At 54.5% G+C, this 24,730-nt stretch overlaps 1 protein-coding gene across 17 annotated transcripts in view; it reads left to right on the top strand.

Annotated features, from left to right (window-relative positions):
• Positions 1-24,730, top strand: part of MCPH1 (microcephalin 1) — a 144,600-nt gene that overhangs the window by 12,603 nt on the left and 107,267 nt on the right. For 8 of the 17 annotated variants that reach the window (XM_045186506.3, XM_045186508.3, XM_045186494.2 and 5 more), the window contains exons 4-9: positions 2,740-2,827; positions 4,421-4,535; positions 5,625-5,768; positions 6,336-6,416; positions 6,898-7,974; positions 15,945-16,042. In XM_045186506.3, coding sequence (XP_045042441.2) covers positions 2,740-2,827; positions 4,421-4,535; positions 5,625-5,768; positions 6,336-6,416; positions 6,898-7,974; positions 15,945-16,042 — 1,603 coding nt within the window. Of the gene's footprint in view, positions 1-2,739; positions 2,828-4,420; positions 4,536-5,624; positions 5,769-6,335; positions 6,417-6,897; positions 8,226-15,944; positions 16,043-17,046; positions 18,053-24,730 lie in introns of those variants that run through there. The other 9 variants (XM_024578717.3, XM_045186505.2, XM_045186503.2 and 6 more) reach the window with 8 other exon arrangements.

Below are 24,730 nucleotides of genomic sequence, written 5' to 3' on the forward strand. Positions count from 1 at the left end.
CCCAGGGTTTCACGTCCCGGGGGTCCGCTGGTGTGCCCTGTCCAGTGCCTGGAGTCTTCCGTTGAGCGTGGTGTTTCTGAGGTTAGTCCGTGTGGTTTCTCGTGTGCCGGTAGGCATCTCCAGTCCCGCTCTCGTCTGGCAGCTCAGTGCTGCCACCCTCCTGTAGGAGTGCACTGCGGCGGGTTCCTCCGCTTCCCTGTCGGGGGGCCTGGTGGGGGGGTCCCCCGTGTGGGGTATGATCCCGCGTGGGGTATGATGAGGGAAGCCGCGCCACGCGCACTCTGACCTCTGTCCCAAGGTGGCTGTCCCTTTGCACTCCCACCAGCACCGTCCGCGTCTTCACAGCACAGAGTTGGTCACTCTCTCTGTTAGCCAGTCTCGTGGGTGATGCAGTGGTAGCTCATGTTTGGGCTGTTTTGTTTTGTTTTCCAGTTTTTTGAGGTGTACCTCAGACACCATGCCGTTCCCCCGTTTACAGCACACAGCGCGGTGGTTCCCAGTGCATTCTCAGAGTGGTGCAGCCACCCCTGCAGTCGGTTTAAGCCGTTTCCTTCACCTCGAAGAGAGACCCTGGACCCTCACGCCGCCCTCCATGCCCCACCGTGCCGGGCAGCCCCGGACCCACGTTGTGTCTGTAGATTGGCCTCTTGTGGGCGCGTCACAGGAACGGGAGCACATGTGTGGCCTCCTTCCCTCCAGGCAGCGTGTTCAGGACCCGCCCACGCCGTCGCGTGGGTCAGAGTTCCTTGTGCGATCAAGCGGCGCTCCGCCGTGTGGACAAGCCACGTGTGCCCGCCCCGTGTGTGTAGTTTGCCAGCGTTTCCCCTGCGCTGGGGGGCCTTCATACCTCCGCAAGTGTCCTCGGAAGCAAAGGACACAATTCAATTTCGGTGGAGTTCAGTTTACTTTTTGTCTGTTTCTTGTGCTTTTGGTGTCATTTGAGAAACCATTACCAAATCCGGGATCACAAGGTTCACTCCTGTATTTTTTTCCCAAGAATTGTATTGTTTTAGCCCTATACTTAGGTGTCGGTCCGTTTTGGGCTAGTGTTTGTGTACGGTTTCATACTGGCATCAGTTTAGTCAGCGCCAGGTGTTGAGAAGATTATTCCTTCCCTGGTGAACTGTCTTGGGTTCCTCGTCAAAAAACGGTGACCCTCAGCATGAGGATCTCGCCTGGTTCTCATTAGTGTTTCCCTGAGCAGCAGAGCCGAGCACCAGACGATGGGCCTGGTGACTGTTTGTGTATCATCTTGGTGTGGACGTCTTAGGTGCATTTTTAAAAATAGGGTTTTTGTCGTCTTAACATTGAGTTGCAGGCAATATTTGCATATTTTGTGTACCAGTTTTTTGGTTGGGTATACATATTGTAAATATTTTTTTTCAGTCTGTGACTTATCTTTGGTTTTCTTATGTTTTTGAAGCATACAATTTTTTGATTTTACTCAGTTTTTCATTTTCTTCTTTTTTTATGCTTTGTGTTTTTGATATCCCATCTGCATCTCTTCAACATTACGAATTTTTTTTTATTTCCTTGTAGGAGCTTTACAGTGCCAGCTTTTCTTTTAGGTCGGTGATCTGTTGTGAGCAACTACGTGTGTGTGGACAGTGACGACGAAGTCGAGGCTTTGTCTTTCCACAGTGATGACGCTTGCTCGGGAGATAGTTTCTGTGACTTACGGGGTTACCTTTGCCCCTAGACAGGCTCCTCACCTGCCTTCATGGAGCCTAGTGTTTAACGGCAGAAACGACTTTTAAGAGGGGACAGGGAAGGAGCTGCGGCGCCTCTTGGAGCCATGACACTGAGCTGTGGGGAGCGAGGAAGCCCTCCGGGAACCGGGAGACCAGCGCCCTGGGGGAGCCACAGGGCGGTGTTCGGGGTGTGCGAGGCTGGAGCCTGTGAGCAGGGGGAAGCTTTGCGACAGGGACGCGCTCCTGCGGGACCACGGGGAGCGCTGGGGTTGCACGTGGGTCTCTGACGGTGAGCAGTGGAAGTCTGCAGTGAGGTCCGCAGGTGAGTGGGACTGTTCTGTGAACGCGGGAGTGAGTGATGCGGTTTTGGTCTGGGAAGGGGTAAGTAAGGTGTTTCAAGGGCAGCATTTCAGTCACATAGGAATGAACAAGGGAGGGCATAGTGTGGGAAGTCCCTGTGGTTTTTAGCCTTGAGCGTGGCATTCTCTGTGTGGGAAGGAAGGGGGCACTGTGGAGAGGGTGGCAGTGACCTGTGGTGACGGATGGGCTGCGGAGGGGGAGACGCAGCCGCTCTGGGTGACGGGGTCTGGACAGAAGCACAGGGAGGACTGCCTGGTTGTGGAGGAGAGAAGCTCTCTGCCCTCCGTGTCCTTCGGACCCTGCCAGCCCTAAGTGACTCCCGAGGCAGCCTGCACCCCCCCGCAGGCCCCCACCCCGCAGGGTGCAGCAAGGGCCTGTGTGCACACCTGTGCGAGCACCACGCACGGTCGTGCCGAACCACTCCGCAAGTCTGCAAGCAGTGCTCGAAAACAGTGCTTCCTCCGTGTGCTCTCTCTTCTGCTCTTACCCTTAAAAACACCATGTGGAGAAGACTTTGGAGAGTTGAATTCACAGCTGTATTTGGTCATACGTGTACTTTCTTTGGGAGCCATGCCCCTCCAATGGCCTGCGCTGGATTTCTTCGATTCCCAGGCCACACGTGCAGATTCAGTGCCGCGCGACTGCACAGGCAGCGCTCATTAGGGACTCTGATTGCTCACACCCACAGGTGCAGGACGGCGGGGGCGCACGTGGATGAGGCCCTGTTCCCCGCAGCCCAGGCTCCGGAGCACCTGCCGTGCCTGGTGAGAAAGAGAGTGAGTACACATTTCCGTGCAGACGGCGGCAGTTGTAAACTTGTTCTGTTTGTTTTATGCCTAGAAAAATAAAGCTTTTAGGAATAGACTCGAGACTTGTCTCTTGTATTACTTCTGGTGATGCTGTTGTCACATAGCGTTTTTTAGTGAGTTAGAGATTCTTTTCTCCTATAAATGCTTTGATGTGATTGGCAAGAAATGGAGGAGACCGATGTTGGCCAGGAAAAAACTAAAGTTTCTCGGGAGATCCGCAGACAGCAGGCCTCTGTCCCTTTCTGCCTATAGAACTTACTGCTCTCTAGCGGACTTGGTAAGGCTGGCATTTAGGTGGCCTGCACTTGCTGTAGGGAAGCTTCACAGGACCCCAGGTGACAGTGCTTCGGAATCTGGGGAGCACCTCGGGACCAGGGAGCTCCCAGGGGGACCTGTGTTCTCCCTCCATTACTCCCCCAATGACACAGCCCGCTCACAGGTAATAGGCAGGGTCGGCCTGCTTCAGTGGGGGACGTACAGAGCCCCCACCTCCACGGACTTGCGTTTCCAAAGCGAGACTGCAGATTTAATGAGCACCTGGCGCGCCCTGCAGGTGCTTTGATGAGAACCCCTCAGGCCAGTCCCTCACCTGCTGGGATGGACTCGCCCTCCCTGGAGGATGTCATTCACTGTCGTCCTGTCCTTCGGCCTCCTTCGGGAAGAGCAAGTGCCAGGGTGGCGAGGCTGTTCCTCTGGGACCAGTGCCTGATGCTTCCTGCCGTTTTGTTAACTCGTCAGATGAGTGAGCAATAACTCACTGATGCAGCGGGGTCCTGGATGGGGGGCCTCAGTGTGGAGTGAGTGCTTCCCTTGTAAACGTTTGGGATAACTTCCACCTGAACCCCAAGGGAGGCCTCCCAAGGGAGGCCTCCGTCACGGGTGTCTCTCCAGGGCGGGAGCCTGCCAGCTGTGGGAGCAGCTGCAGGGTGGGACGCTGGGCCCTGGATGCTTCTGCAGTGGAGAAGCTGTGGGAGGCTGGCACATAAGGCATGTTAGGGGGCGAACTCCTTCTGGGGGCGCTAAGACTCGGAAGTTAACTAACCCGAGACTTCCTTAGGGATTTGAGCCTGCGGCTTCACGGGTCAGAGGTTTACTGATTCTGTCACATTTTGTACCTGTAGTGATGGTTTTTGCTTTTTACTGGCTGAATGGGTTTACTGTGATTTAAAGACAAGGCAAGGTTAAATCACGGCTTTTTACTTGTAGTGATAAGATCATTGATTTTGTGTTGTATTGCTACATCATGATTTTTTTGTGGGGCAGGGAGATGACATGAGAGTGGCAAAAATTTGGTTTAAGAATTCTCATGGAAATTAAGAATGCCGGGTTACTGAAAATGCGTCAGAAGATGGAGCTACCTGTACAACCAGCCCTCTATTCAGTCTTACAGTTCTGTTCGCGTTTTCAGTTGGATGAGCTCACATAAGTGCAAAAAATGCCTCTTTAAGAAGGTTTAGTTAATGTTATAAAAGATATTGAAAATATACATGAGACGGTTTTTTCCCTGTCTTGCATAATTGCAACGCTGTATGTTATCTTTACGTACTTTTCCTTGTACAGCATAAGTGTATGCAGCCCAAAGATTTTACTCCCAAAACCCCAGGAAATGATAAGAGACTTCAGAAGAAATTTGAGAAGATGGCTAATGAGCTACAAAGGCAAAAAACGACTCTAGGTAAGCAGAGCCAGGCAGCGCGGTCCTGTGTGTCTATGTTTCTCTCTCGGTTCAGTCTGCCCAGTGACAGTGGCACCCAGGACAGCACAGCTCAGGGCCTGTAATGGCTCCAGCCGAGGACAAGGAAAACAGACTGCAGGTCGCCTGCAGACTTGACGGTGGACCTCAAGGGACTGTATAGTCAAGCTGCAGGATCACAGTTTGTTTATTGGGAGTTTCAGGTGTGTAACATAGTGAGTCAGTATTTGTATACATGTTAACATCCGGTGCATTTGTGTGGTTGTTAACCATACATAGTTACAATTTTTTCCCTTTTTTCCTTCTGGGGGAGGAAGCTGTAAGATGTATTTTCTTAGCCAGTTTCACACATCCAGTACAGTATTTTCTTAGCCCACCTTAGTTTCTTTGCTGGGGCTCGATAACAAAAGACAGATTATGTAAGTTTTGGGGACACAGCAGCCCTCATGAGGAGGTGAAGACCGAAGGAGTGGTAAACCCAAGTGCTCACGTGCTGGGTTGGACAAAGCGGGTGTGGAAAAGTAAACTGACAAGACAGAGACTGTGACCAGTTATTTTAACACCGTCTGTTTGTACAGAATTGTCTCTGCCTTGACTGCCTGCCTCTGGTGGTGAGAATGCTTCTTCCCTCCTGCAGGAAGGAGGGCCCCTTGTCTCCCCCTGCAGGGAAAGGCAGGGGCACAGTGTGCCTCTTGCACTTACTGCGATGAGATTGCCTTTAGCTCAAAACAAACCTTCTGCCAAACGGGCATGTTTCGGATGCACTTAGGAGCCAGGTTTCCGTCTGGCTTCACCTTCTCACTAGTCATGTGATCCTGGCCGCGCCGTTCCTTCTGCGTCTCTGTTTCTTCGTCGTACACGGGGCACTCGTGCTGGTGCCGTGGGTGTGGGGGCAGTCGAAGGAGGCACTTGCTTAGCAAGTGCCTGGCATGGAGCCATTTCTTAGCAGTAACGACGTGAAAAAGGGAGGAGGAAGACTGCGGTGGGCGGGGATGTTCCTTACAAGGAATCCATCTGTTGACGTAGGAAAGCGTTTTTTTAGCTTGAAATTGGATTTCTGCTTACTTTCAGATGACGACGTCCCTGTGCTCATGTTTGAGTCCAGTGGGTCACTGATGTACAGCCCCACCACCACGACACACCGTGGCCATCACCTTGCCATGGAGAAGAGGCTGCAGGAGATGAAGGAGAAAAGGGAGAACCTCTCCCCGACCTGTGAGTGCTCACATCTGACAAAACGAACGTTGTGCAAACGGGTGCCTGGATTGTGGTGGAAAGGGTTTTATGTCCCCCTTACCTATTAGCTGTCAGCAGCATAGCTCACATCCCCCCCGCCCCGGCTCCCGACCCATGCTGTCGGTGGTGTGTGTGGACGCGATCAGAGGTCTGCAGGAGGCCTGTTCGAGCCGCATGGCTGTGGGTGCAGAGGCGGCTGCTGCCCGCCCTGGAGGAGGAGGAGGCCTGGGTGCCAGGCTGCCCAGCTACCTGAGGGCAGTTGGTTGCCTTTGTGGGACTTCAGCAGGCCGACTTTCCATGACCTCTCCTAGCTGTCACTGTCCAGTGACTCGATCCTCATTTATCACATGAGTTATGCAGACTGATTTTTATGGTTCTCACCATCGGCAATGAACCCGAGTAAGGTTTTTGTGCTTATTTTGTGGCATGTCAGAACGGAAGCACAGGGCCTCTGTGTGGGTAGTGGGAGTAGAACGTGTGGGCATTCTGTCGCTTCGTCTGAAAAGACCGAAATCGTGTCTAATGAAATGCTTTGATTTTTTTCAGCTTCCCAGATGATTGAAAAATCTTATGGTAACTCTTCATGCGAAACGTCTTTGAACATGCCACGTGATGCTTTGTGTTCAGGTGAATTATTTTCTGTGATATATTTAAGGTTTAAGAGTATCATGATTTTCTTATTTGGAAATTCATCCAGTGAGAGGAGTAGTTAGTTAAAAACTAGAATTCATGAGTTGCACCCTGAAATTAGGTATGGTAATAAGAATTAGGTATTATAGTGAAATTAAAACATGAGAAATTACATGGTTCCTGTGGTGTTTCTCTTAGGCATTTGCTTTCTTGGCACAGAATCAATTGCTCATTAAAAAGAACATTGTAACCTTGTGGGAACTAACCTGCTCACAGTCTAGACCCCTGGCACAGACAGCGGTGAGAGCCACAGCGCAGTTGTGCCTCTGTGTGCGGGGAGCTTGTGGTGCGACAGGTCCGTGACACACTTACACGTCGTCCCCAAAACCAGGGTAATTGGAGTCGGCCCTTCTTCACTGACGACAGTGCACACTCCACATTACTTTTAAAAAGTTAATTCTTCATTAATTTGTTTCAGATGACTCCTCTGCTGGTGGCCTGCAGTTATCTTTTGACGACGGGCGTGGAGGCTCAGGCTGTGGCCATCAGGACGGGAAACCGGGAGGGCGCGTGGATGGCATCCAGAGTGCCGCGTGTGTTTCTGCACCCGCCTGGGAGACTGGCGGCGCTCGCCCATCTGCGTCTCCCCAGCACCGCGGCCAGTGGACGCCTCAGAAACGCATGCACCCTCGCCCAGAGGAAGAGAGAGATGCTCAGAAGGGCCCTGCAGGACGGGTCACCCCTGACACAGGGCGGTCTGAGCGGATGTTGAAGATGTTTGATGAGAAGTGTAGTTTGTCTCCTGTGTCACCTGCAACGGAAGGCCACCATGTGGGACGTTCACGACCCAGGGGTTCCTCAGCAAAGAGAGGAAGAACGTCGGAGCACCTAGAGTCACCGCCAGAAGAGAGACCAAAGAGAAGGAAGTGCAGCAGGAAGTCCCCTGCGTCCAGAGTGCGGCTTTTCAAGTCAGGAAAGAGCCTGCAGCTCTCGGCTGGACCTGCGGTCGAGCCCCCGGACCGTGCAGCGTCCTCCTACGATGATTACTTTTCCCCCGAAAACCTCAGGGAAAGGAACTCGGAGACTCTGCTTCCCGGATGGCAGTCCCCTTCCAGCCCTGCCCGGTCCAAGTGCACTGTTGGCCTTTCTAAGAGGGAGAGAACGAGCGTCTTAGAAATGTCCGATTTTTCCTGCATTGGCAAAAGCCTCACTTCCACTGACATCGCCAGCTCCACAGTGGAAACGAGCTCCAGTCCTCCGAAACCTACGAGTGTGGAGCCGAACGCACCTTTGGGCGCTGTGACTCCTAAGACGCCACCTGCTGCCGAAGAAGCTCCAGGGTATCGCCAACAGGGTGAGGCTCAGACGAGAGAAGGTGTGGGCCCCAATGGGAGTCCCCGTCCCCGCACTGGCCCTGAGCTTGCACATCCCCCTGCACATCACAGCCACACCACTCCCATGAAAGGAAGTGACAGAGAAGTGAAAGAACTGGTGGGTGTCTTAACAGGCGTGCAGAAAGAAGGTACCACTTCCAGGGCGTCGAGTTCCTCCAAAGGTGAATCTCAGAGTGGTGACGAGCTCAGTTTTGTAGGTGACTGATGTGCGCAGAAACGGGGGACTTAGCTGGAGGGTGGAGTGAGAGCCTCAAGCTCCCGAGGGTCTGCGCAGTGGGGACATGGGGCAGTGCATCCGTCCTTTACGTGGGTCACGGCATTTCCTAATGAAACGTGTCTTCTGTTTTTAAAGTTTAAACAATGCAGGCTTGATATTTTCCAATAAATCATTCTTGAGAGCTGGACGGCTCGGTGCCCTGTGGAGTTTGTGGTGTCACCAACACGTCGCTGCGAGCCTTCACTGTCTGTGGGTGAGCAGCAGTGTCAGCCAGTGTGTGTGATGGGCAGGAGTGAGCGCTCCTCCCCCCTGAGTGTGGCCCCTGTGCTGAGGGGTGCGCTGGGAGAGGGCGGGTCTGAAAGGGCAGTGCTGAAAGGGCAGTGCTGACGGGGTGCTGCTCCTCACGGAGGGAATGGAGGCGGTGCAGGCCACACCCCGGCAGGAAGGGGGCGCTGTGAAAGGCGAATGGAAATGCACTGTGCAGGTTTGTCTGGAGGAGACTTCGGGCAACGTTCACTCTGAAGAAATCTTAATAGCGTTTTTCCTTAGGTGAGAAGTTCATTGTCATGGGCCTTGTTTGACTTTTATTTATTTTGCTTTAAGCAATAACGATTAAATTTATTTAGTCTGTAATTTAATTGTAACCATATTAGTGAATTCTGTAATTGTAATTGTAGCAAGGCGGCAAAATTAGAAAACATCTTGCAGTTTCTGATTTTAAGTACAAATAGGTTTCAGCAATCAAAATGCAGAAATCTTGAACTTTAACTGGCTTTACCTCAAGATCGGGTTAGTTTTTCACTAAGGCCAAGTTTATTTTTTACCATTTCTCTCCCAGTTGAGTGGTTTTAACTGCCCTTTACAAGATGGGAATGTTACAGGGGCTCAGATAAGCACAGACATGTTGCGTGTCTTTCCCTTGGGTATAACGGACCCCCCAAATTCATCTCACAAAGAGAAGGTTGTGTATCTGTAACGGTTCCTGGAGACAGGGAAGCGCTGCCAGCAAGCGTGTTTCCTGTCCCACCAGGCTCGGTGTGAGTCCTGCCAGCATGTGCTGTAGAGTTGCAGCACTCCCGCCGACAGCACTGGCTGCGTGGGGCCATGCGGGCGGTGAAGAGCACCCTGCTCTCAGGGCCCTGTTCTCATTCCCAGTGAGCACCTGGGGCACTCTTCCTTCCTCCGTAAAGGAAGCGTGAGAAAGGCCGGTTTCCCACAGCGAGGCGCACCCTGGGGCCCCAGCGGTGTCAAGCAAGAGTGTGGCTGTCCTGGATGCAGGCGTGGGGCGTGTCTGGGACTGACCCGGTGGCCGAGGCCCCCTGAGGTCTGGGGCCTGTTGAAAGGGGCAGGGCAGTGCTGGGCCTTCCGGGAGACATCAGGTTTCAGTGATCGAAGTGTGGGGTGTTACATGTGGGGTGCAGGCCAGCCCTGGTGTGACAAATTGTGACCTGGAGCTGGAAACAGACATGGTCTGTGGTCAATAGAAAGATGTCTCCTGGTGCCCCTGTCATCCCAGGGGAACGTTGCATCTTAGGACAGAAGAGACCTGCGTGTTGTTAGTCTCAACCTAACCCTAGTTTGTGGTTCAGTGGCCCGTGCTCAGCCCGGTGGTGTCCCACCTCCCTGAGAGAATCCACCCCGTTTGCTCAGACACGCCCTGTGTGGGGGGTGGGGGGTGCAGACCACTGGGCGCTCCTCGCTGCGCCTCCCCAGCTGGAATGGAGGCCTGTTCTTCACGTCTGCCTCAGTTCCCTTCTTGTTGCCCTGGTCAGGGGCTGCAGCAGGTGTGAGCAAGACAGGCCGCAGGGGCAGGTGAGAGTCAGTGGTGGCCATCAACAGAAGGGGAGCCGGTGAGAAAGTTTCCCTTCTGGATGTTTTTACGTAGTAATCTTTGAAATTGCAGTTTTTCTTTTTGAACTTTCACTGTCTAATTTTATAAACAACATATTGATACATGCTTGATGTAACAAAAATTGCTAAAAAGAGTAAGGTGTTCTCATCCCTCTCTCCTCACTTCCTCTCATGAGTTCTTTACAACTACTTTGCCCATGCTGCATGCCAGGCACCCTCCTGGTTTCCAGGGCGGTCACAGTTGGGGGGAGGGGCACGTGCACCCTCCCAGAGGTCGTGCTCCACTGAGGGGCACAGAGAGCATGTGCAGTGTCAGGGCATGAGCAGCCCGACAGGAAGGACCACAAAAGCACAGGTGGTCAGGGAAGGCTTCTCAGAGGAGGTGGCCTCATGACGGCTGGAATCCTGGTTCAGCCTGAGGGCACAGCAGGTACAAATGTCCTGAGGTAGAAGGTGCTGGCAGGAATAGCACAGAGGCCGACACAGCAACAGCTCTCGGGGCTGGAGCAGGCCAGGGGTGGAAGTTGAAGTCAGAACAGCAGCAGGAACCACACCCTTGGGGCCCACAGTGCTGAAGAGACTTGGAGCAACTCAGGTTGGGCTTTAACTGCAACGAGAAGCCATTGGGGGTTTTAAACAGGGAGCAGCCCGATGAGATTCAAGCTTTAAAGGTCACTCTGGCTGCTTTATGGAGAGCTGTCTGCTGGACACCATCTCTGTCGATAGTTCAGTGTGTTTCCTTCCACACGTGTGTGCGCACGTGTGCACAGGCACACAAGTGCAAGGAGATTTATTGTATACGTCGGATTATATTATCCTGTTGCCTTAAAATCTGCTTTAGAAAATACCGCCATGCCCGTTTTTGTATCCTTATATCGGCAGTTCTCAGCCGGCCTGCTGTGAGAGCTGTAGACACATACATGCAGCGTCTAACTCGCCAGGGGCACGGGCCTCTCCCACCCGGGCGTCCGACCCACCTGCGGCCCGGCACAAGACTGTAAATCCACTTACAGCCGTGCTTTTGGCTCATCGGTTTTCGCTGGGGTTTGTGTGTTTAGCGTGTGGCCCAGAGATGCCAAAGGCTGGACCCCCTGCTAGGTTATCAAGTAAACCAGTGAAAACAGCCAACGCAGTGATACCCGTCTGGTATGTGCATGAGTCAAAATCATACCTACATTTTTGGTCAGATCAGCAAAAAGTATATTTTGAGATGTGCTGCAGAATTTTAGTTTATGTGTGCATGAGGTGAAAAAGGCGGAAATCACCGTTCTGAAGGAATAGAGCAATAAATGCACGCTATTTTTTAATGGACTCTGTGTCAGGGGTCAGTGAGTTTTTTGTATGATAAATCAGTAAGTTTTAGGCTTTGTGGGCCAGGAGGTGAAATCAAGGTAAGTACGTACTTTTTCAATGAGAAAAATAGACATTTTCACAAAACTCAAAATTAAAGTTTTTCGTGATGCCAGTCTAAGGAGAAGAATGGAGTTCTAATTTGGGGAGAGCCATAACCTTTCACTTGATGGGGGTTCAAAGGGACTGTTGCCATCAAAGCTGCTCGCTGATGTTAAGACCGACACGTGATATGAGTGTATGTATTTTGAAAATGCCTTTCGCACAGGTCGGTACCGCGCTCCGCCCACAAGCAGGTGGTTTTCTCATGGAGCACAGTGCAGCTTGTGGGGCGCAAGCTCTCTGTCAGGTTCTTCCCTAGATGGGTGCCTTTAACCTGCTCTTGAACCTGGCCTTGGACTCACCCTTGCACTGCAGGGCCAGCACCTCCACGGCACTGCAGAGCTTTCTGACACAGGTTCCCTTTGCTCTTGTGTCCAGCTCTGAACAACGTTGCTGGAACTCACTCGAGCCAGGGAATATGTCCGCATCAAGTTTGCATGGGAGCAGAGACCTCAGTCACTCAAATGTTTGACAGCACAGAACAGGAAGTGTGTGACGTCACTTAGTGTCACTTTTCGGTGGTGAGGGCCCTCCACCCCCCATTGGCACTGCTGACCGCATCTCTAGTGCCCCCTACTCCAGCGTCGGTTTTCATTGCCAAGAACAGAAAGCCACTGGCCACCTGAATTGGCGCACAGCCGGGCCCCTTCTTGTTTCTCAGGAGCAACGGTGCCTGCAGCCCCAGTGGCCCCGTGGCCGTGGGCAGACAGGGGGAGTGACCCTCCACACGCGCCCCACCTCGTCCACTGGGGGTGACGGGGTTTTCCACGCCAGCGCACACGGGTGCCTTACCTAAACCGCATGGCCGTGCCCGGCTGTTCGGTTCTGTTTACCCGAGAACAGTCACCAGTGTCGGGGGTGACGGCACTCTCCTGTGGGCTCCGTCTGCCAGATGTGGGGGAGCAGGTCACAGGCTCGCAGACATTTACTCGTGGCAGCCGCCCACGGAGCTGGCCTGCAGGCTGGAGTCCAGGACTCGTCCTTAGGGTCCCAGACGAGAAAGGGTCCCCAGAGGCAGGCGGTGTCCTGGGGGCACGTTTCTCTAAACCGACCCTTGCCACAGGGCACCAGATAACCTTTGACACTGCAGTTCTCAGGGGCCAGAGAGGGACTGAGCTTGGCCGTCCCCCCCACCCCCCGCCCCCAGGGACACCAGCCATGGCTTACTGTCAATTTTCATGCATGGGGTGGGGGAGGCTGTAGTGTTTTGGCCAATCCAAGTGTATTTGAACCTGTGAATTTAACCAAGAAATACTTCTGACATCGCTAGGCTGACCGACGAGCTGATGAGGGTACCCATGACAGCTCCTTTCCTTTGTTGGTTTTGCCAGTCACAGGCATCTGCTCTGGGCCCAGGGCCTTAGAGGGCCCTGCTCCACAGCGGGTGTTCCTGTTCGGCTGTTGGCCCACCACGATGCTACTGAGGGAGACGCACCAGCACGCACACCTCCCGTCCTGCGGTCCACGCTGCCCTGCATCCCCACTGCCTTAACACGGTGTCTGTCTCAGTGCGCTGGTCCCATGAAGGGGGGACACGTGGGGTCTGCCGGCACCAGGTGCGTGGTGGTCGCTGTGGCTCTGGGGTGGGAGGGCGGGAGGCTGCCTCCTGGCCTCGCAGGGGAAGCGGCACGGTAGCTGTGCTCGCTTAGGGGGACGGCCAGTGTGGCGCAGGGTGCGGTGCATTTGGGTCGTCACTTCATTCAGCTGATGGAGGATTAGAGATGGAAACGCAGTAGCAATTGTGAGGTGCGTTTTTGTGTAGCCATATGCATGGTGCTAAGACAGAGAGCAGCGTCTGTAATTTCAGGTCTGTTCCGCAGCCCTGTGAGAACACTTGGTAAACTCTGCGATGCATCTGGCACATCACGTTGAATTCAGGAGGAGGTAGACAGTTTTTGAAGTTGAGTTAATTGTAAGTGTTTTATATATGTTTTATAAGAGCTAAGCCCATCCAATCCTAGGCCTTTATGTATTGTTCAACATGGAGCATTTTGCACATTCCGAGCATTTCTTTAAGAGAAGGTGTGCATTAGTGTTGTCCCAAACAAGCGATTTTAAACAGGAGGGTGGTCTCCACACTTTCTGGCAGTTCACACAGCACACGAGTGTACTCAGAAGAGCGTTGCTCGGCCCTTCCGTGGCACCGGCCGTCTGTTCACGGAGCGCGGGCAGTCCTAACCGCTTGACGAGGGTCAGTCAGCCTCTCAGGAAGGTGGTGTGACCGATGGACCGGTTGCTTTAGTCCTTCCTGTACTCATTTATTCGCTAACCGTGCGCTGGCTCTGCACCTGCGTCCACGGTTGGGGGTAAACAAGGGGAGAGAAGGCAGGTGCGGAGCTGCCCCCTCCCGGAGGAGCTCAGGCAGGTGGGGGAGATGGTCCAGACGGTCCACGTTCAAGCACTGGGAATCCCAGGACGAGGGTAGGCACCCCGTGCGAAAGATTGTGTCATGTTGAAACGGATGTGCATCTTTGAAACCCGTATTTCAGTTGTCTCTGCGATAATTATAAAGAAAACAGTCCCACGTCTTTGGAAGAGCTTGATTAGATTTTGGATTTCTTCTTAGTTGACAAGGTGAATGTCATTTTATCAGATGAATATTAACTGAGTTTTGCTTGTATAGAGCTTGTCACTTGGGTGTTCCCCGAATCTCAGTAGTGTCTTTAGATAGTGTTGAGATTCTGCATCCTACATTCTTCTTAAATACTTTGTTCAGATTTTAAAGACTCAGAAAAAACTTCCCATTGGGGTACTGTTAACATTTTGTACATGCTTTTGTACATTAATGTTACGAATTCTTACGTCGGTCTTCAGAAGCCTTTTTGGTCTTTGATGTAGTTGGTCTACCAGAGGGTCTCGTATGAACAAATATTAATTGCTTAAATGTATCATTGTTACTAGTGCTGTTAGTCTTGATTCTGTGTCTTGGGTGCAGGCAAGTAGGATGTGCAGGAGGAGACGTGTTGGAAATGAGTTTGTTAGGCCTCTGCCTGCAGCAGAACTTCAGTGTAGACCAGTTACTTTCAGTCTTGGATCTTAAAGATGAAAAGCAGATTTCACCCCTGGCCTGCCTGGGGGCCGGGGGCTCTCGGAAAGTGACTGTCGAACGCAGTGGAAAATAAAGCACAGGTAGATGCACAGATAGAGGATGCTGTCTCCAAACGAGCCCAGTGAGGAGTTGAGTGTGGCTGGACCTTAGCCCAGACTGCCCACTGCAGACGGCGCCCTTGAGTGTCGGCACCACGCAAGGTCTTCAGCTGAGACGCCACGGGGCTGGGGGCTGGGGGCCGAGGCCGGGCGGGGAGGGACGTGAATGAAGGACAAATAGAAAACCTGCTGAGGGGGTCGTGGGGTCAGCACGGGGTCTGTCTGGGCTCCAAGGGGACCCCACAGGCGGATTTATAGGTGGCTCAGAACCTGACGTTTTTAGGGTTCAGGTTGCCAATAACAATTAGTTTAAATTCAAACAAATATTTTACCATTGTTCTGCTTTTTGTTTTCACTTCTCTGGAATCCTGTTTTTGAAAGAAGAGTTAAAACTTCCAAATCAGACCCTCCAGGATTAGTTGTATCTTTTATTAGAGCATCCTAGTTTATTTGAAATGTCTGCAAAGCAGTCATTTAATTACTGGTAGTACTTAAATTGTTTTGCCTTATATTCACTTATCTGCATCTACCTTGTCTATTGGGTTATAAGCCCCCTTACACTAGAGACAGCGTTGGGCACCTTTGTATCTGCAGTGGGCCACCCTGCTTATGAGAGACTGCTGGTTAGTGAGTGTATCGGCGGGGGCCCAGGGTAGTGCTGAAGGCAGAGTGTCAGTCGGCGACCCAGCGTGTGGCTGTGGCTGGGACGTAAGTGTCCTCGCGGCTGCTCTGTGCATTGCCCCCTGAGACCAGCAGGTGGTGGCTGGCGTTCTCAGTCCTCCTGCAAAGTAACAACTACCTCAGATAGCAGGCCAGCTGCTTTGGGAGGGAAAGGTGGGAATAAGGAGCCTGTGTACATAAAGTGAACATTTCTCACTTGATCGTAGGTTCTCGGGGTTTCTCCACCGCCCTGTGTCTAGTGAAACCATGGGTCACCTGATGAGTGTCTCTGCAGTGTGTACGTGCCTCATGGCAGACGCTGGTCTGAGGTGGAAATTTGCGGGAAGTAGGATCACCATTTCTCCTTCGTAGACTGAGGGCTGTGTTTCCAGAATAACCCACACTCACCCAAAGCCACAACAGCTTAGGCCCCCTGATACAGAACCGGCTCCTCAGTGGAGCTGGGGTTTGATCGTCAACGGAAGAATCACAGAACTGGAGTTTGAGTCACGCCTGAGCTGCAGGCGATGTTCTCGTTTTCGGGTGGACAGACAGGATGCTAGAGCAGCACATTGTCACCTGACTGGGACAGTGGCTCCTGACCCTTGAGTTGGGTGATTGTGTGGAACACACTGAAAGTTCTGAACAGACCTGAGCTAGGAGTGTGCAGTGCTGGTTTAAAAGGACTGTACCTTCACGTAGCCAGCGTGGATAAAGAAACTTTGAAATTTCAGCTTGCTAAAGTTGCGTTGGTGTTCAGTCCATGGAAAATCCTAACGAATCTCCTATCTGCTTGGGTCGTAGGTGTTGAAGACGGGCCCGCCAGGCGCGATGATTGGGCAGGCCGCAAGGACCCCAGGGGACCGCACCAGGCATCAAAAAGAGGAGGGAAAGGCCAAAAGGTGCGTGTGAAAAGATGACGCTGAACTTCCAAGGCTGCTGGTCCTCATGTCTGCCTCTGGGTCTGCCCCACTTGGGGTTTGGGGTGCACGGGTGTTGGAACGCCATGACACGGTCCCGTGTAGATCAGGGAGTTCCTGCTGCAGGGACAGGTGCCCTCCAGCACTGTGCCCACGTGGGCCTTGCTTGTGACAGTGCCCGTGGCCCCATGGAGCAGGGAGCGTCGGCTGTGCCGGCTGTTTTTCTGCAGTCTGAATAAGCATTCCATGGGCAGGGGGTGAGGAGCCCGGCCTCCTTCATTTGTGAGTGAGTCAGGCCGGACCACAGGCCCCGGGGCAGCGGGGGGGGGGGGGGGGGGGGGGGGGGGGTGACTGGTTTTCGTCTTAGCCTGAGCCGTGTGGGGGTGGGCGTACCTTTGTGCTTCAGTCTAGGCCCCGGTGGGAGGATGGGAAAGTGTTGATTCTTCAGCTTCTCTGCCATTTCTTAGACTTAACATGAGCCACTCCCTGTGCCTCATTCCTGTGAGGCCAGGCAGGTGTGGTAGAGTGAGACCTGAATTCCCGGCGGTAGGGACAGGACACTGATACGCAAGGGATGAAGGGCAGGAGAGCAGGGACAGCAGAGTCCACGTGGATGACCAGCTCCTGCCGCTCGGGCGAAAGGGAGGAGCTGGCAGTGGTTCAAAGAAGCTTACACTTGCACGGCACGCAGGCAAGGCTGTCATAGTCGTGGAAACCAGGAGTTCCTTACGAGTGCTTTCTGGTCTGTCGTGGGAGAGGCACACGAGGCAAAAACGTGGACGGGAACCACACTGCAGGTGGAGCCTCGGACTCGTGGGGGAGATCGCCCAGGACCCCTGACGTGTGTGGAGCCCGGGGCACCGGGCGTCTGGCCAATGCTGGTAGCCGCGACCGTGCCCGTCAGTCGCAGCATGTCCTGCCTGCCCAGTGCCGGTGCCTTTGAGGAAAGCTGGTGACGGGCAGCGCCTTGTGTTCACGTGTCCCAGGTGTCTTCCCGATGGCTGCGTCGCCCCCTGACCTCTCTATCAAGCGAGCGGCAGCCTACTGGCACATCCCAGCAGCCTGCCTCCAGCCTGCCACCCTGGGTGGCGCTGTGGCCCACGCATGGACATCTGCTTACGGATGCGGCTGAACCTCCTCCTGTCTGTCATTTTGGTATATGTGTGGAAGTGCCCAGGAGATAGCATCACCTTCCTTGTCCTAAAACCCCCGCCCTGTCTGGGCACGTGGCACGAGGTGGGACGGTCCCATTTGCCCCTGTTTGCCCCTGTGCAGTTCAGGCTGCGGATACCCGGCCTTGCCTGGCGTCTCCCCGATGAGAGCCGCCATCTGATGAGCCAGGTCTGTAGGCGGACAGTGGGTGACAGACGTGCGTCCTGGTGGCCTTTGAGGGCGTGGGAAGGGGAAAGCAGTCCTGCTGACTCACAGCCCAGCACTGTCTGTGCTTCGGGGATCGGTGCTGCACAGGAGTGTGGCATCGCTGTCCGGGGTGCTAACAGAAGGTCGTGGTCAAAGGCAAAGGAAGCGCAGAACAGTGTCTGCCTCAGCCCATCATATCTGCCTTCAGCTGGCAGGCTCGGGAACGGAGTAGTGTGCTCATGTTTGTTTTCTCTCGGGGGTGGGAAGTCTTTTAAATGCGTGAGGAAACCCTCTGCCCTTGCCGTTTAGAATGATGGAGACGCAGGGCTGAACGGGCCCGCTCGCTGCCGGGTCTGCGGAGAAGGAGCACCTGCGGACTTGGGAAAGGTACAGAGCCTCTGGTCCCCTTGAGACCCACCGAGCCAGCATGTCCCCGGTGCTGTTCCTGTCACAGCAGTGAGCTGCCACCAGCTTCTGACAGCCACCTGCCCAGTGCTGTCCACCTCTTCACAGAGAGGAAGCAGCCAGCACTCGAGGGGGGGTCTCGAGAGCCCCTCTCTTTCTCCCGGGATGTTCTCCCTAACCCATGCCTTGCCCCACCGACCGCACAGCCTTTTCCCACGAGGCCGAGGAGGTGCCGTGCCTGCGGGCAGTGGTGCCCGGCTCTGCCCTCATCGCGGTCATTGCGGGTCTGCGTGTGTCGGGGTGCCTGGCTCGCACCCCGGACGTGCTGCTGTCGTTACTGTGGGGTGCGCCCTGCGGTTTTTGCAAACTCCTGCCGCGATTCGGATGTGAAGCACGATGCGGAAACTACTTTTGTGCCTTAGGGACTTTGGTGTAGTTGAAGCAAATAATTTATCTTGGAAGAACTTTTTGTTTGTTTCTACACACTTCTCATCCACACTAATGTCATTGTTTTAGCCTCTTCTAAAGGAAAGACCGAGGCTTGTCATCCCGGTTGGTTTGCTTATGGCTCAAGTGTTGTAGAAGCACAGCCTTAGGTGACAAGACAGACGATGGGCCCCGGGTTATCATTGTACAGGTGAGAGTGAGGAGCGATGGAAATTCCTTGACGTGCAGTTTTAGATCAGAGACACAGCTTCCTGGCGTTTTGGGACCCTTGACGGGGTGGGGGGGAGGGGCGGGGGGGCGGGGGAGAGGAGCGCAGGCTGATCTCTCACACTGCCGCGCGTCAGCAGAGGCTCTCCCTGCAGCTGCCTGGCTTCCAGAGTGTCCTTGGGGTTGTGTCGCGAGTTACAGGCGAGGCTCTGGTCTGTGCCCTCCAATGCAGTGTGAGTCCAGAGGGTTGTGACGTGTCTCAGTCACTGCCGTCCCCCCGAAGCCGAGCTCTTACTGCTTGTTCTCATTGCTAGACTTCAAGGCCACCTCTGAAATCCGAGTGTTTATTGACAGTCACGTTTTTATGTTTTTAAGTATATAAAAGGGGATTAGTTTCCATCAAGCACAAAAGTGGTTGCTATTTCCTTAAATACCTTGTAATTGAATTTAAATGTTGGGAAAAGGCAAGTTTATCGGAACTGCTTTCCATGAGCTAATCATTAAGGCACAGACCGGAGGCTGCTGCTGGCTGGAGGCCAGGGCTGGCGTTTCTGTCTCCAGGGGGCCGACCTCCGTGCTATTTCCGTAGTCACGAAATGTTTGGAAGGGATGCATTTTGTGACTCTACTCATTTTTTTATGATGATCTTGAAGTTGCACACGGGTATGTCAGTCAGGGAAGCCCTGAGCAGGCCCAGTTGGGGTTGTCAGGCCTCAATTCTGTGCATCTGGTGGTGCCACTGGGGAGCCTGGAGCCGGTGGTCATGGCGGTCTGGGAGTGGGGCGTGGCCTGTGGTGGGATGCTGGTGCCTCCAGCCCAGGCAGGCTCTGATAGAGCTCTCTCCTCCTTGGTTTCCAAGAGTTCTGCAATCCAAGGCTGTGCCCGAGTGTGGGGCGGTTGTCAGCTGGCCGCAGGGGCACAGGCCTTCCTGTCTTTGACCTGGCCAAGACTTTCGGAGCCTTGGTTCCCTGGGTTGCCTCTGCCTTCTAGAGCCCCTTGTCTGCCAACTTTTAGACACGCCTGTCCCGTGTGTCTCTGTCGTTCATTCTGGTAGTTTCCCTCTAGATTTGTGTGTATTTCACCCGCGCTCTCTACACGTCTGTTCTTCTGGGGGTAAACCTGCAGGCTGAGTATTTGAATTTCACCCGTTGTATTTTCGAGTTCTCCTCATTCCATTTGGACTTTTTCAACATCATTTCCGGTCTCTGCCAAAGTTATTAGCCACCTTTTATTCCTTTGAGCGTAATATGCATATTTATTTTGAAGTCTGTGTCCCATGACCTCATTTTCTGACTCCCCTCAGTTTCTCTCTTTATTGCCTTTCATTTCTCTTGCTTTTTAACCACAAGTTCCTCTGATACACCAGTTACGTTTGTGGTATCTTCCCACCAGGGGTTGAGATGATTTGAAGTGGGCTTCTGGCCTTGCGAGGCCCACTATCCCCCTGCTGCCTTTTCCGAGCTGGACGTGGGTGGGAGTGGCGTGCCGGTGTCGCCGGTCTTCCTGCTTCTGCTGTAACCCAAGCAGGCTGGCTCTGTCGCTCGGCCTGCCCACCCTCCCCTCGCCAGCGGCCCTCAGAGTTCCGGGATGTTTGGCACAGGCGCCTGACTTATTGAACATAGTCACACCTGGGCCAACACAGGCCCTCTGGCCACAGTCGGGGGGGGAGTTGGGGCCCAGCTTTGAAAAGCTCCCCACATGGTCCATGGTCATCCCCTGGGGGAACCTGGGTTACAGGGTAGGGTGGAGCATGAAGTTACCCCGTTGCCCCACCCAGGAGGGAGGGGGATGGGTTTCGTAGTCAGCGACCCTGGCGCTGGTGGTCGGCTTCCTCGGTTTCCTCCTCTCTGCTGTCATTACGACCATCTGAACATACCCGAGACCTTTCGAGACGCCCATGCGAGCTGTACGCACTGTGCTGACCGTTACTGCTAATCACTGCCATCCCTTGACGCCTGTGGCCTCCTGCTAGACTGAGTTTTCTCCCACCATCACGCAGATACTGGCCAGCACGTGTCGGGGAGCTGGGTCACGCTCCCTGGGGTCTGGTTTCTCCGAAGGTGAAGGAGCCTTGCAGTGGGGAGGATATCGGAGGGTAGGAGGGTACAGTGCGGAGAAGGAAAGAGACACCAGAGGGTACGGGAGGGCTCGGGAGGAGGGACCCAGGCGCAGTGTGGGTGGGCTGTCGGGGGCCCAAACAGGAGCCTTCCCACAGGAAGACAACAAGGCATCTGAGCCACTTGCTCTAAACGGTGATTATGCTCCCCCCCCATCCTCTCTCCTCTGCAGGGCCACGTTGGGGGGGGGGTGCAGTCCTCACGGAGGGAGTGGCGGCCCGCTCCTGTTTTGTGAAGGTGCCTCTACGAGGTGCAGTGGCCCCCGACTCAGGCTGTCTGCCACTGCAGTGTGGTCTCCTGGGGCGCTTTGTTTTCAGTTTAACTTTCAGTTGAAATAGCTGTGACTCATCCAGATGACAGGTGATACTTGTTTTGTTTCTTGACAGCTCAGCATGGTTTGTTGTGGCTCACTTAGGGGACGCGCCACACTTCCTGGAGGGTGGCACCCCTGTAAGTGTCCACATAGATAACCCTCACTGTGCCGCCCGCAGCGGGGGGCCTCTGTGTGCAGGGGGCTGGATTGACAGATGAGCTTGCCCAGGCAGAAGGGGCCCTGACTTCTAACCTGTCTGAGGGAGTGGCAGTTGCTTCACTGGACCATGCTTGGCAGAGCGTCCCAACGTCGGCCAGGGTGGGGACGGGCTCGTGATGATGGGTGGGGTCCCCAGCGGATGGCACTCTGAAGCGTCTGAAGGCCCACTGGCCCTGCAAGTTACAGCAGTGGCCTTCAGCCCTGTCAGCGTGTTGCGATTCCCTGGTTCTGGGTGGCGGAAGTATTTATACGGATGACAGGATAAGAGGACGCGGCCCCAGCGCCGCTGTCCTGGCGCATGTCTTCTCTGTCCAGTGTGGACTGCCTGCCCTCTGCCCTGGGCCTTGCACCCCGCCAGGCATGCTGCACTGGGAGGGGGCGCACGACCAGTCGGGACCTGCCCACACGTCCTCGTGTGCCCTCTGTGGTCGTCTTGGGCCCGTGAAGGTAGAGGCCTGGGCAGTCCTTTCCCCGCCAGTGCGCCTGGAGGCACAGAGAATAAACCTGAAGGAGTGGGGCCTGCTCTGTTGGTGGGCACCCGAGGCCCCAGGCAGGTGAGGGAGCTTCCTGATGTGGATGGTCGCAGCCTTGGTGTCCGAGGGTCTGGACCGTTTGGGGGTGCTGGCCCAGAGGCAGTGAACCATGGTAATAACTTGGTGTAGAAATGTCAGATGACTCTGTCAAACATGCAGAGACTCTAACAAAATAATAACCTGCTGAGTCACAAGCCTGAGTCCTCATGTTAAAAAAAATCCAACCGCACGGATTCGGATTCATGGGGGGCAGTAAGGGAGCTGTAGCTGAGTAAGAAGTCCGCCCTCTTGGACCTCCAGATGGAAATACGCCCCTGAGCAGCACCCAGGGAGCTGTCAATGCCTCCTCCTGCGACTGACCCCACCACCCACCATCCCAGGTGGTCCTGGTCATCGGGTTCCTCTTCCCAGTCATTGGCTGGAGAGTGTGACGCACTGCTGCCCAGTGAGCTGCAGAGGGAAGTCTTACTGGGGGGTCTCGGGAAAGGCGCCGTCTCACTCGGCTGCCCTTGGGGAGCGGCGCTCTCCTGTCCCTGGAGCTACGTCCTGACTGATGTGCATCCTGGAGCTGCCCCAGCCTCAGGATGCAGCCAGAGACCACGGGGTGGGGGGTGCAAATCCTACAGCGTGATCCTGCCGACGTCAGGGTGATGTGGGGAGAGGCAGGCCGCCTCACCTCACCTGTCCCTGAGACGGGATGGCACTGGTGCTCAGAGGGATGTGAGCAGATGCATTTGTCCAGGAGGCCGGGCCTCCCTTCAGACGAGGGCAATTTCCTCAGGCAGGTCACGCTGCAGCTTCTGTGGAGCAGCAGTGACCCCACGCCATCATGCTCAGCTCCCTGTAGGCCAGGGGTGTCAAACCCATTGTTACCGGGGGCCACATCAGCCTCGCAGTTGCCTTCAAAGGGCCGAGATAATTTTAGGACTCTATAAATATAACTACTCCTTAACTGTTAAGGAGTTGAAATTACATTCGGCCCTTTGAAGGCAACCTCAAGGTTGAAGTGGCCCCTGGTGACATTGAGTGACATCCCTGCTGTAGGGCTTTTGTTTTTAAATCCTCACCTGTAGATGGTTTTGCAGCTTTCAGACAGAAAGGAAGGGAGGGAGAGGGAGAAACATTGATGCAGGAGAGAACCATTGGTGGGTTGCCTCCCGTATGCACCGGGACCGGGAGTCTTATCCACCTGGGCCAGGGATGGAGCCCGCAGTCTACATGTGTGCCCTGACTGCAAGTCGGACCCGCCACCTTTCAGTTACGCTCCAGCCAATGGGCCATGCCAGCCAGGGCCTGTACACGTCCCTAAAGTGATCCCTTTCCAAACTGTGTAGGAGTACAAATGATTGGCTGTTAATTCAGGATACTCCAGTAGCTTAAAAAAAAAGAAAAGAAAACCAACGTATTCGGAGGGAAAGGGGTTAAAGAGCAGAGCAACAGATGAAGCCACAGCTGGAAGGCAGTGAGGCATTGTTGCCCAGCCTTTGTTAACACAAGAAAACGTGAGGCACTTCAACGGACTCTGGCACGTGCTGACGCGTTTGGATGTGAGTCCAGATGTAACGCGGTGGGGAGTCTGCCTGAGAAAACCATACCACACAGGGCCTGGGGCCAGATGCCTCGAGTCAGTGAACTTCAGCTTCTGAAGTTACGCTGTTCTGTTTTTCTGCAGATTGGACTTCTTTTTATTTTTAATGATTCACTAGTTACCATGTAATTCCGTTCATCAAAGAGGCTCAAATCTTTCTCAGCATTGATCAGGTTGCAGCTTTTTCTGGTTTTTGTTTTTGGTAGTTGTCACCGTGTAGGTTCAGTTTTAACAAAAGGCGGGGGACAAGGGATGGGGGACCCTGGTGGGGCCACCTGGTGGGCTCTGAGGGGAGAGGTCCTGACTGGTCCCCAAAAGAGCAGAAAGAGACCAGGGATCTGAGGAACAAGATCACTTCCCCCCAATCCCACCCACTCGTGTCCAGGGCTGGGCTTGGGGGAGTTGAGGCTTGTGGCAGAGCGGGTAGAGGCAGGAGCTCCCGCGGTTTGAGCAGGCGTCTTCAAAAAGCCACACCAGAGGGTCCAAGTGAGGAAGCCAGCGTCTGTTCTGCTGGCCGCCCCGCCCCACCAGGCACCGGTGCCTCACAGCTCCTGCTCCTCAGTGGGCTAGAGTCCGTCACTGTCGTCTGTGGGGGGGAAGGTGCTCCGACCATCCGGACGCAGCCAGCACGAGCCCTGCCAGCCACCCTGCGACACGCTCCGTTCTTCTTCCAGCTCTTCCTCCTCTTCCAGAAGGTGTCCTGGGCTCACGGGGACTCTCCCTGCCCTGGTCCCGCTTCTCCACGGCCCCTAGTCCGTGGATGGAGAATGGACTCTGTCACCCGAGAGCTGGCCCTCAGTGTCCATCTCAGTCCACGCAGGCTGCTGTCAGGCCAGCACAGACAGGGTGGCTTATAAAATCAGACACCTTCCCTGGCCAGTGGCTCAGTGGGCTGGGTGTCGCCCCACAAAGCAAAAGGTCCCTGGTTCCATTCCCTGTCAGGGCACATGCCTGGGTTGCAGGCCACATCCCTGGTTGGGGTATGCAAGAGGCAACCGGTTGATGGTCCTCTCCCTCCTTTTCCCTCTTTCTAAAAATAAATAAAATCTTTTTAAAGAAATGCAGCGACATTTCCCACAGTTCTGGAGTCTGCAAGTCCAAGATGAAGGTGCCAGTGGGCCGGGTACCTGGAGGGAAGCTGCTTTCGAGCTGTGTGCTTACAGGCTGGAAGGGGCGGGGCCCTGGGGTCTCCTTCACTAATCCCATTCAGCAGGGCTCCCCTCTCGACTGATTGCCTGTCAGAGCCCTCATCTCCGAAACCCGTCCTGCCGGGTGTCCGGGTCCGGCCCCTGCACGTGGGGGAACACGGAGGTGCGGCCACAGTGGTGTGCCCGCTGCTGGGCCGGCTGCCCGGCTTCTGGGCGCGGCCCGCTTACAGAGCCGGGCAGGGGAGGGTGGGGCCCGAGGTGGGGGGAGGGGGTCTGAGGTGCAGATGCTACATCTTCAGTGAGGTGGCCTGTGTGGGTTTAAAAAGACGGCTTG

The sequence above is a fragment of the Desmodus rotundus genome, chromosome 13 (genome assembly GCF_022682495.2).
Source record: "Desmodus rotundus isolate HL8 chromosome 13, HLdesRot8A.1, whole genome shotgun sequence".
Lineage (NCBI taxonomy): Eukaryota > Metazoa > Chordata > Mammalia > Chiroptera > Phyllostomidae > Desmodus > Desmodus rotundus.